The sequence below is a fragment of the Emys orbicularis genome, chromosome 22, assembly GCF_028017835.1.
Source record: "Emys orbicularis isolate rEmyOrb1 chromosome 22, rEmyOrb1.hap1, whole genome shotgun sequence".
Taxonomy (NCBI): Eukaryota; Metazoa; Chordata; order Testudines; family Emydidae; genus Emys; species Emys orbicularis.
Genome location: NC_088704.1, coordinates 20949934 through 20967863, shown reverse-complemented (window position 1 = coordinate 20967863; position 17930 = coordinate 20949934). Strand labels below are relative to the sequence as shown.

The window sequence follows — 17930 nt, the reverse complement described above, 5'->3', positions numbered from 1 at the left end:
GCAGTTCTCTTCCAACTGCTCAGGGTTTTCTTTTAAACATATTTGAGCTTTAATTAATTCTTTTGAAGCCTTTGGCATGCGCCATCTGATTGCTCATCCAGCACCCCCTATCCTACACCCGCTTTTTGAAGATGGGGGTCATTTCTCAGTGGGGCAGCAGAATATTTTTGTTCTTATATAGTCATTTTAAATTCTTAGTGAACTGAGTTGGGTTTTGGGATGGAGGAGGGGGTTCTGGATTCCAGCTGACAGCCCTGGAGACTGAAGCCCTCTGGGCAGTACCAAACAAGGTCCGCCCCCCCCCCCCATGTGCGTCCACTGATGGAGAAAGCTCCTATGAGGGGTGATGTCTCATATACCTCAGTGACGGGCACAGGCAGACTGGACTGAGGTGGAGGATGATGCTCGGACCCAGTCAATCTTGACCTCTTTCCCCACTCTCAACAAGGGTGCTAATTAGTACCAGCTGCAGTGTTCATGTGTGATGTAGACACCTGTCCATTAAGAACGGGACTAAGACACTGACCACTTTTCAAACAGCTATTCAGAGCAGCAGACTGCACAGAGAGCTATGCTGCCGTATGCCTTAGAAAGCACTTACAGGTTTAATTACTTTATTCTAATCATAATAAAAAGAAAGCTTCAGAGAACTCACTGAGCGCCAGACATGCCCACACTCCAAAAAAAAAAAAAAAGCCCTCTTTTTCTTTTAGCCTAGCCAGTAGGAAAAGAGGATATTCAGCATTTTGCAAAAGACACCAGGTTTTGCATAGACCATCACTTCTGCCCTGTGTTAAAAGCCCCATTACAACCTTTGTGTCTGGCAGCGCTATGGAATTTTAATTATTTCTTTCTTTCCATGCTCTATTGTAAAATGATTATGACAGCCCCCCTCCCTGCAAAAGGGAGGTGTACCTTCTGAAAAGCATAATCGTAAACTATGCCCGGGTGAACACATTCCTGGAGTGCCACACACAGAACAAATTGGGGTTGCACACAGATAAACATACCTGATTTTATTTGCCTCAATGGGAAAACAAAAAGCCTTGCACAATTAAATCCACCATCCCCGACTAGCCTTTCTATTCATGTATATATTTTAAGTATATTAAACATACTCACTTTTCTATCTTTTTCCTACTTACCAGCAGAATATTTTCTATTCCACACGAGTTTACCTTAAGAGCTTGCTTTGCAGCTAGTGGCTCACAGATAAATCTTGTTTTCTGGTTTCCCTTTATTCAGTAAGGCGGGGGAGAGAGAGAATTTTTGCCTAAGGGTTGGTTTTGAAAGAAAAACAAACCATATATTGAATGCAGCATTTTACCTGTTCTGTCCCTGGGAGTCCAGCCTTCCAACACAAATCTGCAGGGTCTTTAAGGTAACAGTATATGGCACCAATGCCATTCAGAGGACAAGAGGCGCACCTCATTACTACTGATAGAGGATGAAGGTACTGAAGCAGAGGATGGGAGGGACTGCCTGGTTTGGAAAATGCTGAGAGACACTGTATGAAGGGAACGAGCACAGCACTCAGCAACCAGTGCAGATTCTATATTCACAGTGAGACCCTCACAGATTTGGACCAGAATAAAAATTAGTAAATTAAAATCTCTGGCCAGGACCCTGCAAACACCTGGGTATATGAGCAATCTCACAAACTCTCTGAGACAGGCCCATCTTTTTGTTCTTTGTTTGTACAGTGCCCCGCTCAATGGGGTGTTGGTCAATGGCCTGGACCCCTAAGCACTCCCACAATATAAATAAACATTAATACTATAACAACAGTGGACGGCTCCAATGGGTATATCTGAATGCACGAGTCAGCGTTTGCACAACTAGTGTCGACGCATGTATCAGTGGAGTCTACCTAACGCAAAGAAAATGAAGTATAATTTCCATAGAATAATTCTCCCTTAAAAGTATGAAAGTCTGCAAATGAACAGGTCTGAGTACGGCCACTTCACCCAGGCCATTTCATTCTTTCTTCACTTGCTATTTTCCCACGCAAGTAAGTTCCCACCCAGTCCTCTGGGTTTTGAAACAATGATGTATTGTTAGCTACATAGAGGGGTATTAATATGCTAGGTATTTAATCAGAATTAACAATCTCAAAACTAATTTAAAACCAAGGTGCATTACTACATGTCAGGGCTCCAGGCATTTTCTGTTACTGCACTACAGTCATTGAATAGAAAGACTTTTTATGAACAAAGTGGAAACCAGTTACCTTTGGATTACTGGATGTATTCAATATATTGTTCCCAATACTTGAATCTGGCTGAGGCGGTCGGGTGGGCTAACGTGACTATACATCATCTTTTTGTTTCCTTGATTCCCAGAGCTATTGGGGGCTGATTTGTCCCTGATAGTCATTTAGAACTGCATCTGGGCTATTCTACCCTATGTCCGCTGGTAACAGTCCCAGTGGGGCCTTTTTGCCATCCAAGCGTTCTTGGGATGCAGCAGCACTCTGGCCCCAGACACACCTGGAGGGAAGGAGAGGCGATTTTTGTCAATGCTAAGGCATGCAGGGTTCCCCCCCTGCCAGGACAAGTTCGGTCACTTTGTTAAGGCAATTTACGGCCCTTTTGACACCAAATGTTCCAGAGGGGCTCAAATGGGAGCCAAAATCTGGCCCTCAGGGTCTTCTATATGCAGATCTTGTTCACTGGCAGGGCTATTGCTAATGTTCAACAAACACCTGCACTACTTTAAAATAATAATAATAGTAAAATGCATGATGGCCGATCACACTGGACACAGACCCATTAACAAAGATATAACTGAGGGGCAGAGCACCGCTGGGGATTAATGATCAGATGGATGGATCTGATGTCCTGGGATCTTATTCCCCGAGGAAATACCAAGATTGTTCCCAAGGCCTTTATTGTTAAAACACACTGAGCAGGAAAGACGAAAGATAGTTGGTGTTGGTCCTGCTTTGAGCAGGGGATTAGACTAGATGACCTCCTGAGGTCTCTTCCAACCCTAATCTTCTATGATTTTATGACATAGCATAGGTGTACAGGTGCTTCTATGGATGATGTAGTGTCAACTGCTACATTCAGAGCATTTCTAGAGAATATAAATATTCAATAACTTTGTTTAGTCATATCTTTCTGTACCATTCATCCCATACTCAACCTTAAATTACAGGAATCACATGTTTCTCTCTTACTGTGATTAAATCTGGACTGACTCCAATGTCTTAGTATGTGTATACTACATGTGTATGTGTGCGTGTTCGTGTCTGTGTGTTCATGTGTGTGCACGTGTGCATGACAGAAATGGAGGGAGAGAGACATTTTCATGAGGTAAACAACATTCAATCCATATGAAATGGTGTGGGATTGGAACAGAGGTTTTGTTGTAGTCCAGCTGAGTTTGATTATTTGTTTGCCGCTCTGCGGTACAATCCACGGCGTTTCACATCCTCCCCCTCTATTACCAAAGCTTATTTCTCTTCAGTTGAATCTTTCAGGGAGTAAACACTATAGAAATCTTTACTTTCTGGATCTGTTGTGGAAAACAGAAGTGTTCCAGCCTTGAGAGCAAAAGTCTCTTTACTTATCCATTCTGCTTATTGTAGCACTAATGTAACAAGACTGCCAGACAATGATTTGTAATGTTCACTGAACTAGACAAAAAAGTACAGACGAGTCGCATAGTCTTAATTTCTAACCATATGGTACTTCCAGGCAAAGTATAACTACTGCCATTGCCTCAGCCTCGTATAGCAGAGAGCAGCAGAATTTGAAAAATGCATGGCCTTACATATGTATGTCATTATAAAGATAGGATACTTTACTCAGTGCTTAAAGACATAGTTGGTTGCTGCCTTTCCATGCAGAAGTGACGGGGGATGCAGGGAGACCCCACTGCTACTGTAATGTTTCTTCTGACTTAACGCAGCTGCAGCACAGCAATATTCGGTATTTCTCACACACTGTAGGAGCAAACCACCAGGGCCTGGGACATAATTTGGGGTCCCAGTGTAGGGTTACCATACGTCCGGATTTTCCCGGACATGTCTGGCTTTTTGGGACTCAAATCCCCGTCCGGGGGGAAATCCCCAAAAGCCGAACATGTCCGGGAAAATCCGGCGCCGCTGGGTGCTGGCCCGGGGCCGGCGGTGCTGGCCCGGGGGTGCTCGGCCGGGGGCTGGCCCGGGGCCGGCACCCCAGGGCCCGAGCCGAGCCAGGCTGGAGACGCCGGGGCCGGCCGCCGGACGGGGCCAGACTGGGCCGCACCTCCTCCCCCCACCCCCCCAGCTTACCTGCTGCCTGCTTCCTGCTTCAGGCTTCCCGCGAATCAAATGTTCGCGGGAAGCAGGGGAGGGGGCGGAGTTGGGGCGGGGACTTTGGGGAAGGGGTGGAGTTGGGGCGGGGGCGTGGGCGGGGCTGGGGGGCGGGGGCGGGGCCCCGTGGAGTGTCCTCCTTTTGGACACTCAAAATATGGTAACCCTATCCCAGTGGGAAGCTGAGCAGGTGAAATCAGTAAGTACCTGTATAGGGTATTTGTTTTAAAAGGGGGGGGGTATATTAGATGTTGGAGCAATATTTATTTTACCTAGGTTTCCTTCTCTGAAGATGCTCCATCCCAGCTCACACCCCTTAACCATCACTGGAGTTTGGAGGAAGATCTGGCCCAGACTGTGTGTATATACCTATATCCTCTAATTTATTTCATCAGTTTTCCACTGTGTACTAGTTTCCATCAAACATTTACTCTCTACACCCACTGCACCCCCAATAGAATTTTAACCTTTTGTGCCCCAGTGTATGTATCATGAACCATCTTGGGGGAGGTTTTTATTTTTTTTGTGGTGGTTTAAAAAAAAAAACCTAAAAAACTGCAAGTCCTTATTAGGATTTAACCTAGGAAGTGGGAAAGAGCTGAGTGGAAAGCTTCCTCCGCCCCCCCCCACCCCACCCCACCCCAAAAAAGTCTCTGAGGCAGCCGGCATATTTAATGTGGATAAAGAAAACAAAGGGATATTCAGAGTTTAGGTTTTATTCAAGTTAGGGTGGACGGGCTAAGGTCAGAAAAGTCCTTTAGCCAGCAACAGTATTTTATTGTATTCACTTATTCAGTAAAAGAGGCCAATTAACGAAAACTCAAATCATTCTGAAAACTCCCTAATGAGAGTTAAGAGCTAAAAGATAAAAGTCAACTGGCGAATTTCAATTCCCAGATGTCTTAGAAGCACAGGCTGAGCATGAGCCTTCAGGGGACTGGGACAGGATGGGAGAATTGGGAGAGGCTGGCTTGGATCTTGAATCTCTCAGCACAGGCTACGTGGAGACCGGGCAGGATGAAGGCCTGTTGATCTGTGCAGATCCACTAGCATTCTGTGAATCACTGTCCCCTGCAGAGCCCGCAGGAACAACCTGGCGACTGTAGCCTCAAGCAGCTGGAGGAGGGATACTCAGTTTGGCAAGGGGCACAGGACTCAGCCCTGGGTGACTAACAACCATGGATTTAAACCCCGAATGTAGGGTTCAGGAGATGCACCTTCTTGCCCTTTCATTTGTGATTCTCATTAGAACAGCGTCCAGCTCTCACAGCTGGACTGCAAAGCTGAGGTTAGGAAGCTGTTCAGACACCCACAAATGGTAAAAATCCCAGCAAGAGCCACATCAGTCAGACCGCAGCAAAACTTTGTGACTGTCAGCACGTCAACACGGTAAAGGATGTTAGAGGCGTCATGCTGACAAGGACAAAGCAGCTGGAGGAACATCCTTGAAAAGGAGTAAGCGAATTCCAGTACAAAAATAAAAATTACAAAGCATTGTTTCATCTAGGTCCGTGCTATCTCATCCTTGAGTTTTGATTGATCTGAGCTGGAGAACAAACTATGAATAGCTATGAAGATCAAAGGGTTTTCTTTCATTAGAACATGCCTATGTTTGTCTCCTTGTGTGTTGTATATTGTAGGGCCTCACTGTACAGCAGTTAAACATGCCTCACACACAACTGCAGAGCCACTAGAATTCTAGCCTACGTTTATAGAAGTGACTATTGATTTTAGGTGCCTCAAGTTTTGGGAGCCCGACTTGAGAGATCTGAAAGGGGTCTGATAGTCAAAAAGTCTCAGTGTGCACCTATGATGGGGTGTGCTCCCTACACCCGCCCTGAGAGAGTTGAATAAGGCCAGGTGGGCCCAATCAACCAATTAATCTGCAAATGGGGGAGATTTAGGCTGTGTGGAGGGCGCTAATTAGTAGGAAGCTCATCTGTGAGGGAACAGGCAGGGCTCCTATCAAGCCAGGAGGCTGGTGATAGTGTAGGAGTCAGGAGGGAAGAAGCCTGCAGTCTCTCTCCCTGAGGTAAGGGAGAAAGAAAGGGGGTAGGAGCCCTGGTGCAGAGGGTCTTTGAAAGACTCCTAGAAGGGAAAAACACAGAGTGACCTGGCTGAAGGGCTGAGTCACGAAATGGCTGTACTATGTCTCCATGAGCGGGAGGAGAGTGGCAACGATGGAAGAGAACCGGGATGCTGAACTAGGTGGAGTTAACCCCCAGAACTGCCAGAAGGAAGCCCTCCATTGGTGAGTAGAGCACCCCATGACACCACCCTTTACAGATAGGTAAACTGCAGTACTGAGTGGTTATGTTATTTCCTCAATTTAACAGACTCAGTCAGCGTCCGAGCCAGGAACCGAACTCAGGAATCCTTCTAGAGGCCTGCTCCAGCTACTGTCTAATGGTGGACAACACTTCCAGACTGAACCTCCGGAGGTCGATCACCAGTACAAATTTAAGACTTTGCTACAATCACTGTGGGCACTTCTGAGCCAAACCAGGAGAGCAAATTCATTGTGGAGTGGCTCTGCTGAAGTCAGTGTACTGAACAGAGCAACTCAACCAAACGTACAATGGTGAGAAAAGCAAATAAAAACACCCCCTCAATATCCCAATCCTACAGTCTACTGGATCTATTGAGATCATTTCTCTGTCATCCTAGTGGGCAGGAGAGAAATCTGCTGAAGGCCAGTTTGTTCACTGACAATTATCAGTAGTCATTTGATAGCTCAAGTAGAAACACATTGCAATGTTCCCCTGAATAGTGATATATATCTGTCAGATACTCTTACCAAACTGCCAGTATTATCTTCAAACTACTCAGTAAACCTTGGGCAATTCCGAAATATCATAACATTGGCTACCTGATATAAAGACCAGAGGAGAAGGCAACAACTCAGATGCAAGCTACTGACCTAGGTAATGTGCCTAGATCACAGAGCGGTGTCCCAGATACAGGACCACTGACTGGCAACACTGTCAATGAACCTTGACATTACAGGGATAATGAATGATGAGTCACATTTTAGACAAAAAGTCTGTCATCTGTCCAGGGTGAGGAACACTCTCCTCTGACTCATTCCTCTGATATCCCAGCAGCTGAACAATACCCTGTAATACTTTGAGAGTGTTATACCATTTGTAATTAAGTCACAGCAATAAACAGGAATTTGCTCAGTGTAAATATGTGTGGAAGGCACCAATTTGATTTCAGATGTGTGTGTACAAATGTAGTTAGCTACAGATGTAAGTATTGCTAATAACAATAGGACTTGATACTATCTGCTTTGAAAACAACACGCGGTTTGGAAGTAAATCTTAACATTCCATCAAATGTCTTAATATGAACTGATTAGATTTCTTGTGCTGGAAAGTGTGATTGATATTCTGTCTCTAACTGAGCCAGCTGAGGCTGACATTTCCACTGCTGTGTAGGCTGGGCTCCTTTTCACAGATATGAATAACTTCTTGAAGTTAGGAGTGACATTTTTTTCTGAAGAGGGTTTATTAGAGAAATTAATCAGGATGGAGATAGAATTATGGGGTTTCATAATGCACTCTCAGATAAGCATCTGACTTATTGGACTACTCACCGTCAATGTAATGTGAATTAATTTGCCAAGCTACATAATATTGTCCCACAGGATAACTTTAGTAATAAATAAATATAATTTGGAATAAATGAAAACTGCTTTCCCACCCATACCCACACAGCAAATGGTGTCGATGGAAAATAGTATATTTTCCTAAATATTACTAAATACTATAGTAAATGAGTGCTGCACTGAATTTGATTAAGCATGTGGATTTATAGAGGCAACAGGCAAACTCTCTGTACACTCCTAGCAAATGTCTTACATAAAGATGATGGATCAGAGTTCTCATTTGCTTATCTAGTGTTCATTTTTTAATGCCCAATTCCTCTCCATTTTCTGCAACATTCTTACCCGACAGAAGACCTTGCCTCTAACACAACCCCAGGGTGGTTGTTATTAAAATGATTTACTTGTACTGAGGTAGCACCAAGAGTCCTGGACCAGGACCCCCTATTGCTAGGTGCTGTGTCCAAGTACTAAGCACTAATCAATGCTCCATGCCTGTAGCCTGACCCCATTACTAGCTTCCTCAGGGACGCTAGGTAATCCAAAGTGCTGCGCTGATGGGTTGTTTTTATTTTTAATATCATACACTGTACATGATGCTGAAGAGAATTGGGAGCATTTGAGATCCCAGGCTAACACTTACACTGCAGTCTGATCAGAAACCAACTCGATCAGTGAGATGTTGCAAGCCCACAGCCCCTGGCAGAGGCTAGATGGAGACTGACGGTGAGCCTGAATTACTCTGAACAAACTAGTCACAGTGAACAGTTTAATGAAGGACTTATCCCCTGATTCTAGTAAGAAATTAGAACATAAGAACATGGGTTTTTTTGTAGATTTTTTTTTTTTTTTGCAGATTTTTTACCAATACATTAATTAATCACAATAACTTGAGGAATGTTGTAAGTGAACACGCTTCAGCACATGGATTGCTCAATGCGACTGTTTCATTTGCGTATTCAGAACTTGGTGTGTCTGATCACCTAAGTCAAGTGAAGTTGTTTCTACTCCTGAGGCCAAAAAGAGCTTCTGAGATGGCCTGCACACATTTATCATCGACACCCATACGTATGTATCACAACATGGATACTTACAGCACGTTCTCTAACTGAGAACATTCTTGCAAACACAAACTCACTCAACAAATGTTCGTGAAGAACAAATGAGAAGAGTCCTGAATAGAAATGAAAGGAATCGATAGCTCTCATTGAAACAAAGGTTTGTGATTTCTTTAGCAGCATTCTCCCAGCTCAAATTGCACTAAAGTAACCTTTGTGTCCAGTCTGCATGAGAAATAAGTACTATTGTAAGGCAGAAAACAATTATGAGAATGACTTCAGCAGGCGTTGCTGAATGCTTCTGTGTAATGAAAAACTGCATCTAAATTAAGGAAAGAATAGTGAAAACCACACTCATTGTTTTCTCTGCAGTCACCAAAGCTGAAATGCTAACAATCTATGTTGTTTGCATATTGTACTGTGCCAGAGTGCCACATTAATACACTGATTATTATTACACTTTTCAGGGATTAAGACTTGCATGTTGCATATAGAATCTGTCTGCAGTTCAGAGCTAGCAACCATAGTGTGTAGATGATTAGTGACATATTGTATGAAAGGGACTAGAAAGAAATATGTGAGCAGCAAAATATTTTGTTGGACAAACACCCCAAAATCTGGACGCTTCTTGAGTTTGCAAAACCAGGCTGCAAATCTTGTTGGGATAGTCTTTCCAGTGAAGTATCAGGGGGTAGCCGTGTTAGTCTGTATCTACAAAAACAACAATGAGTCTGGTGGCACCTTAAAGACTAACAGATTTATTTGGGCATAAGCTTTCGTGGGTAAAAACCTCACTTGCATCCGAAGAAGTGAGGTTCTTTCCAGTGAGATTTCCTGTTGCTGATTAGGCCCAAAATACTGCTATATTCCTGGGGAACCCAAGAAGGCAGAGGAAGATTGAAATACAATAGAAAGATTAAACAAATGTTTTGCAAATCACAAAAAAAAGTTTGATCTGAATTTCAGATAAAAATTCAGATCAGTTTTCATTTTATCCAAAGCTGTTCACCCACCTTTCCCTAACTGAAAATTGCTTAACTGTTTTGAAACCTGGACATTATACTATAATGTTCTCTTTTATTACCCCTTAATGATGATTGCAGCCTGGCAAAGCAAACACAATATGAAGCCTTCGTCACACACTGCACCTTGTTTATATTGTGGCATGGGCCCACACTACAGTCTCCTCATTGGTGCCCATCATATAGGATACACCTCTGCCCTCGGCAATAGGTTCTTTGCTCTTACTCGGCCCGATCAACAATTAAAACAAAACCCTGTAAACAGACAGAAAATACCTGTAGTGTCTCCCATTATCTTAGGTGGACGGGCTTCTTTTCCATTGCTCTTGTGGCTGGTGTAGGGTTCCGTTGTGCTAATCCTGCCAGGGTTGTTCTTGTGTGTGTTAAGCCCTGGCACAGGTGATGCTGTGAACCCCTTAGACTGTACAGTGGTGGAAGTAGTGGTGGTGGTGGTTGCCACAGTAGTCGTTCTGGTTTGTAAAGCAGAAGTTGTGGTGGTGCCATAATTCCCAGGGAACGTACTGGTTTCTATGGAGTCCTCTTCCCCTGTTGGGCCCCATACAATTACTTCAGGCACCGTGGTGGGCCTGCTGTCTCTGTGATCAAAATTGCTTCCTCGGAGGTGCCTTTTCCCCCTTTTCAAATGAGTCTGCTGGTCTGTACTCCTGCTGCTCCCATCTACAACAGAAGGGGCTGATTTTGCAGTAGCGGAATGCTTGGACTGCATGCTTTTATAAAGAAGGCCTGCTAACTGGTCTGTGGCTTTGTGTGGCCTTTTTGAATGATATGTTTGTATTTGCCCATGAGATCGTTCAGGATGAGAAGAAACATGGTTCCAAAAAGGGCCAGGAATCCTCAGTTGCTGTCCATTTTTAAAACTCCACAGAGGACTATGGGACAATCTATGCCAGTGAGAAGGCCTTTGCAGGAGCCTAAACCCTTGGCCTTGGGCTACAGATTCACAGATGGTGAAATCCATGGCTAGTTGAAACATGGCTATTAATATCCAAGCATGGCTTCCTACTGGGCAACCTGACCTGCGGACAGACATCGAACTGTATTAGAAAAAGAGAAAGAAAATGATTTATGTAACAGATTAGAATGCAATGTTTGTGTATCTATTAGAGTAGCATGCCAGGTTTACCCAGGTTGAGAAGAAAAATCTGATAACCAGACCAGAAGAAATATAATGAAAATGACTTCTGTAGCTTCAAAAGAATAAGCCATCTGCTTTTCTACATATTAAGGGCAACATTTTCAGATGTGACCTCAAGGTGTCTTAAGTTGAACCCCCAAAACTTGGGGCATCCAAAATCAATGTCCAGTTTTGAAATTTTGGCTTAAATATTTTTTAAGTAGGGAACAGAACCCGTACACTGCCATGCTTTGAATGACTCAAGAATGGATTCTACTATGAAAAGTCCTTAGCAATATGTCTCGTGTCTGCATTTCTGAACTCAGCATTCTTAGCTGAACTGTATATTAGCTAGATACAGTATATAACAGATATTCATGCTCCCAACATTCAGTCTCTTTATTCACAAACTTAAATCTAACTCGAGTGGAGTAGAGGTATTTCCAGTCATGGCCAGGTTGAGAAGGAGACTCATGTTACTAATCCTGGCATAAAAGACTTGACTTCATTAACCCAAATCTACCTCTAAGGTCCAGATCCTGCAGCCGATGGTGTGCACAGACGGCTGGGCCTCACTGACTTCAAGGATACTCCACACTGCTTGCATGAAACACATTGCAAATTTGGGGCTGCCTTTGTAGTTATGAAGAATAAACATTTCACTTGCTGGTAAGATGTCTCCCCCGGCTTTCTGTGTAATTAATTAATTATCAATGTACAGATTCACACCAGAAGCCTTCAATAACAGTGCCTTCACAGGAGTCATTTTCATTCTCTTCCTTGCCTTTAAATATGTTGTTTATCTATAAATTCACATATTTTAATTTTTGCATCTCAAATGCAGGTTTTCCATATCAAATTATTATTTTTTCTAATTAAAACAAAAAACCATTCCCTACATCTCCTTCCTATTTATCTACCTGGAGTCCATGCCCATTAGATGTAAGGAGATGAGATAATTAAATTAGAAGGTCATCAGCAAGAGTTTTCTGAACTCAGAGACAGAAAATATATCAACGTACAACAAATTAACTTTTTCTGAAACTTCAGGGTTGAATCCAGTAAGATGAAATTCTCTCTCTCTCTCAAACACACACGCACGCACGCACGCAGGCAAATTGACTGATCCATTTTCCCTACCTGCAGCGTTCTCACAAGCTCCCAAAGTAGACCTGACATTTCACACTAATTAAATCCAATCCCAAATCCAGGCCACGAAAGCCATAAGGAAAGTAGCCCACAGGAAATGAAACCTCGTTCTGCAGAACATCAGTGCTGCTGATCTTCAGGAACTGTGCTGTCAGCAATGATGAAATTGGCATGGCAACATTCTAGATCTGGGTACATACCTAACTTCATTCAAAATACAGATACCAATAGCTATGCCACGGACAGTCTAGCAAGAGTACCAAGCTACAGTGTGCCACTTACACAAGTACAGTTCCAATACACAGCTTTAAAACAACATAACATTATATTAATGATGAGTTTAGTTTCCTTATGGGATCACTGTTTATATCCTTCTACCTCTGTTGTCAACAGCATCTAGGAAAACTGACCTAATGGGTCACTTCTCTCCTTTCTGTGATGACGTGATCCTGGAATAAGAGTCTGTGTTTCCTTTTTACACTGCACCTCCATGGGGCTGTAAAACATTTTATGAAATGAAACAGAACCAGACAGGACAGAAAAATAGATGAACTACAGCCTGCTGACTGTACATAACGAATGATCAGATCTGGCATGATCAGAGAGGTATACAGAGTTAAAACAAAACAGGCCGGGGAACTGACAATATTCTAAGTGGTTTTCTATTCTTCTTAAAGTGCATGGAATGCAAATTTGTTAATCAGCTACAGGCTAAGAGTGGCTGTACTCTTGCTCTGCATGTGTAACCCAATTGTTATTAATCAGGTGCTTCAAACAGAGCAGCTATCTCCGGAGTTCATTTACCAGGCTGACCTGCTTGGCTAAGCAATGCAATACACTGTATATTACATCATTAACTACCAGTTTACATCCCTGCAGCACACCCTGTGCTCTAGGTTTTATTAAGGGGTCTGGTATGTTACAGGCAATAAAGAAAGTGCAGTGGGGTGCACTTTAATTTTAATTAGTCTTTGCACATAAAATGAATAGCTGTACCTTGCATTGAATTGTCACCATAAGTCACTTTTTTATTTTGCTCTCATTTAAAATACTCAGACTTTCTTTCATATTGAAGCATTGCTTCTTTTCCACTTTTATTCCGGGCTACAAAGTTTTCAGTTTTAACCTCCCCCGCCCCCCTAAAGTTTTACTTAACTAATCTGAAGTACAGTTTGCTAAAATAATAATCAGCACAATATCTGAGATACACGCCCAAATCCTTTTCTCTTAAGAATCATTGGGCCAAATCATAGATTCATAGATTCCATAGACCATTGTGATCTTCTACTCTAACCTCCTGTAGAACACAGGCCAGAGAACTTCTCCAGGATAATTCCTAGAGCAGATCTGTTAGAGAAACATCCCATCTTGATTTTAAAATGACCAGTGATGCAAAATCCAGCATCACACAAGGTAAGCACTTCCAGTGGTTAATTACTCTTACCATTAAAACTCCTGAAATCTTTAGTTGGCTTTATACAGCATTTACCCAAGGAAAGCTGGGACTGCAGTCAGTGGGAGTTAATAGGTGCCTTTCATGAATAAATGGACTAACCCTTTCCTGCCTGACATCCTGTGCAGTCATTCATGCGAGTGCAAAGCAGAGACGAATCCCTACCATTCTTTTCTGGTAACACTTTTACACCCATGTGGTGCCTGAGTAAATGAAGGTAGATAAGAATAAGGCCCAGACACTCAGAAACACAGTCCACCACCACTTTAAAAAGCTACCTCTCTATGTAGGGCCATATTTTCCAAATCACATCCTCCTCTTCTTTCTTAGAAGTCATTGTACTTGCAAACAGAGCTGGTCAAAACTTTTCATTCAAAACTTTTGTCTTCTTGAAACTTTCCAATTATTCAACAGAAAAACTGAATGCCCCCCAAATGAACTCTCTTTGGGGTTTTTTTGGTTTCCCCTCATTTCACTGCCTTGTTCCTTTCACAGCTTTGTTCCATTTTCTCCTTATTTCAGCCAAAGAAAATGGGGTTTGGTTTTGTAAAATGTTCGTTGAGATTTTTTTCCTTGAAAAATCACATCTAAAAATTGTCGTGAATTTTGCTCTGCCCTCAAGCTTTGCCCCCACAACTGAAACAGAAGCACAAATCTGAGTACTTGCACCTCCGAGTACCTGATCGTGCCCCCTCTACTCTTTTAGGTCCCCAAAAAGGGAGGCTAGACACTTCCTTCTTTGGAGCCTTACTATCATCCTTTCAGGCAACTGCAAAATTGAGAGAGACTCTCCCCTTGAATTAGAAAACAAAACAATGTCCGACACAGCACAGCATCATCTGATGGGCCAAACCATTAGGACCCCAACGAAAGGGAATGTTTTTGTGAGAACCCAATAAGAACCTCACTCGTGCCACTATGTATGAAGATGTGAGATTCCCTTGGCAATGCAGTGATCGTGTAGAAAGACACTGTTCCTACACCAGCGATCTTACAACTGAATTTAAGATGAGGTACGATGAGTGTAGCAAACATAAAGAGGGGACCTGTCATAGGTAACAAAAATGAGATCATGGAATTACCATTAGCCATTGCAAAATCTCTTAATATTGATTTGTTTTTAAATAAATAAATCCTCTCTCCCCATCTGGTGAGCACTGGCCAGCAGATTTCTTGTAGGAGTCATAGCAGAAATGGGTCTTGAGGAGAGATGTGAAAGAGGAGAGGGTAGTGGCTTTGCAGATTGGCATAAGGAGGGCATTCCATACAAAAGGGAAGCATGGAAGAAAGCATGGAGCTGTCCATGGGCATTCAAAGCTTGCACCATCCTACTAAAAGGACAGTTAAGCTCTGGAACGGGCTTGGAAGGGAGGCTGTGGAATCCCTGAGGGCCACTGGAGATTTTTAAGAACAGGCTGAAGAAACACTTGTCAGGGATGGTCTAGGTTTACCTGGCCTGCCTCTGTGAAGGGGGCGGGACTAGATAGCTTCTCAAAGTCCCTTCAGCCTTAACATTTCTAGGATTCTAAGACCACTGGGAAAGCAGAGGGGAGGGCATTACAACAGCTGACCATCAGGGATGGGCAGAATAATGAAAATGCCTTAAACAGAGACAAGAAGCTTGGCTCTGATGCGGTGGAGAATGGGAAGTTAGAGTAGAGATTCAAAGCAGGCGGAGCGGTGTGGTTATAGCAGCACTCTGAAGTATCACTCAGTGCAAGAGGAGAAAAGCCAAAGGGAGCCGCTAAACCATCCAGGGGTCTTCACAGTGGCTGCTGCATTATACCAGCCCGCCTCTGGGTGGCTGGACCATTCTGCAGATTCGGAATGGCAGATGCAGCCTTTCCCCGCCGAGTCACTGGTGTAAGCCCAGCTCTAGCCAGCAGCAATCCAAGCAGTTATTATCTGTGGGCGGTTTGGCAGAGCATGCCAAAGGAGCTAGTCAGCTCTGTCCAGCTCCTTGTAGACATGTGCCTTAATCAGATTAAAAACCACAGTACAACTGGCACCAGATGCCCCCTTGCTGGAGAGAAGCCAAGGACGGAATGGGCAGGGGAGATAGCATTCCTGTCTCATACCTATGTGTGGCCCCTGCTGCTGAGGGGAAGCCTGATCTATAGGTCTCTAGGGGTGGCATCTTTTTCCCAAAACTCAGTTCAGTTTTATTGTTTTTTCTGTTTGTTTTCCATACAGTAATCTGATTCCTGACGCTCTGAGAGATTTCAGGACATGACTGCACACTCACCAGCTTTCCTCATGTTCTCTGCACTAAGCTGCAAACTCTTTGAGATGGCTGAACTCACGTTCTGATAGGAGTATATCTCATGGCACATAATGGAGCTACTGGCCAGAGTTGTTGTTTTGTTATTAGAAAAGTTCAAATCTGTTATTTTATTCATCATACATTTTTATGGGATTTGTACCAGGGTTTGTTCTCTGGAGTCAAACATGCAGCATGGTCCCCTGCTGGATTTTCAAAGCTTCGGTTTATCATACCTGCTATGTGAAACTAATTACATTCCAGCATAAGGGCCATTTCCCATATGCTGCATGTCAGTGGCTCAGTAGGTAACACCCACTCTCTGCTGGTTAGAAGCCAGGAGTTCAGTTTTCCAATGAGAACTTTAAACACAGATTCACCTTAATAATATTCACAGCCCTGCTGTCATTCTAATGGCATGTCAGACTCCATTTCGGTCTTTGTCTAACTTTTTTATATGATTTGGAATTTCTCCTTGCAAGGAATGAGAGATGCAGTCTGCCTTCCTTGACAACATCTCTCTCTTAAGAAGTACATTCTTATGGCATATGCAGACCAACACACATACACAGTCACTCGCTGTTTGGCTGTTTCTCAAGAAGAAAACAGGATGGGAACGATGCGCTTTTGTTAGTAGCCTCTAAATGCTGACAGCCAAGCCCAGTCCAGCCATAATCTGATTGTGGCCACACTTTAGCTGCTGTGAGCTTCCCAGTGACCCATCCGAACTCTCCCTGGCTTTGGGTTCACAGCCTACAAGAATATGGTATATTCTACACTCCTCATATTTCCCTTGTTCATTTGTCACACGACCAAGCTGAAATAATAGGGCCAGGTCCTCAGCTCATGTAAATCAGCACCGCTCCATGGACATCAACAGAGCCATGTCGAGCTACATTAGCTGAGAATCTGGCCTAATATCTCCTTGTTGCTCTGTTTCTAGGAACACCAGCGCAGTAAAACAAAAACGCTAACTCCAGGCTCATAGTTACTAGTCTACATACTGTACACAAGCATACCGTTAGCTGACCCTGCTGCATTGCCAAAATATATGTAGCAGAGTGCAATTAGCTAGCCCCGAACAATGCCAAAATCCCAGTACGAGTATGCAGCATGCCAGTCACCAGCACAACCAGCACGCTGGTGCTAGAAGTAAACCTGTAAAAAGCAGTGCCAGTATGGACACAGGAACACGTAGGCAACCCGGAGAAGGATTGCAAATGGCAAGGAGGTTTAGCAGATATTAACATAAGAGCACAGCGAAAACCAGCCCCAACACAGCAAAAATAAGCACTCGGACCACATGCACAGGCTCCTTGCATCATTCCCAGACTCAACCCGGCCCTTAGAGTATAAGCTCACCAGGGCAGAGACCAGGTCTTCCTGGGGGTGGTCAGTGCCTAGCACACTCCATGCACTGCTGGAATGCAAAGACCAGGAATGCTAATAATGGCTGGCTGGCTGGCTGGCATCTGACCCTGTCCCAGTTTTATGTGGACATCCCAATTAGCCTCACTTTTTACAGTACATTTGAGTGGGGTCAGGTCAGGGGACTTTACTCTAAATGACATTTTGCCAGCCAAGCAAACTTCCCAGTTGCCTAATGGCGCCCCTCAAGAAGGGGCATTTGGGGCAGGAGTCTAAAGCCCCATCAAAGCCCCATCACCTTGCAGGAGGGAATCTTATGTGACCCCCATTCTTCCTAGGGTTTCGCAACAGCGGAGAAGGTAAAATGTCTTTCAGAATAAATAGCAATGTGTAGGAGTTCTGGTTGTCTAGGCAACACGCCACTCCACTGTTCAGAACTAACAATGGGGACTCTGTGGCAGTCACTCCAAAGGAACAAGCGAGGCGCACTTCAGAGCCGGTGCCCTGCAAGAAGGGCGCTCCTTCTCTCAGCTCTTGATGCACCGTGTGTTAGGAGGTTAGAGTGGGAGAGCAGGAGT

At 43.8% G+C, this 17930-nt stretch overlaps 1 protein-coding gene across 1 annotated transcript in view; it reads right to left on the bottom strand.

Moving 5' to 3' along the window:
* AJAP1 (adherens junctions associated protein 1) overlaps window positions 1-17930 on the bottom strand; it is a 63807-nt gene that overhangs the window by 42417 nt on the left and 3460 nt on the right. The window contains exons 2-3 of the mRNA XM_065421153.1: window positions 11852-11925; window positions 10264-11042 (exon numbers count right to left, since the gene is read on the bottom strand). Coding sequence (XP_065277225.1) covers window positions 10264-11042; window positions 11852-11925 — 853 coding nt within the window. The remainder of the gene's footprint in view (window positions 1-10263; window positions 11043-11851; window positions 11926-17930) is intronic.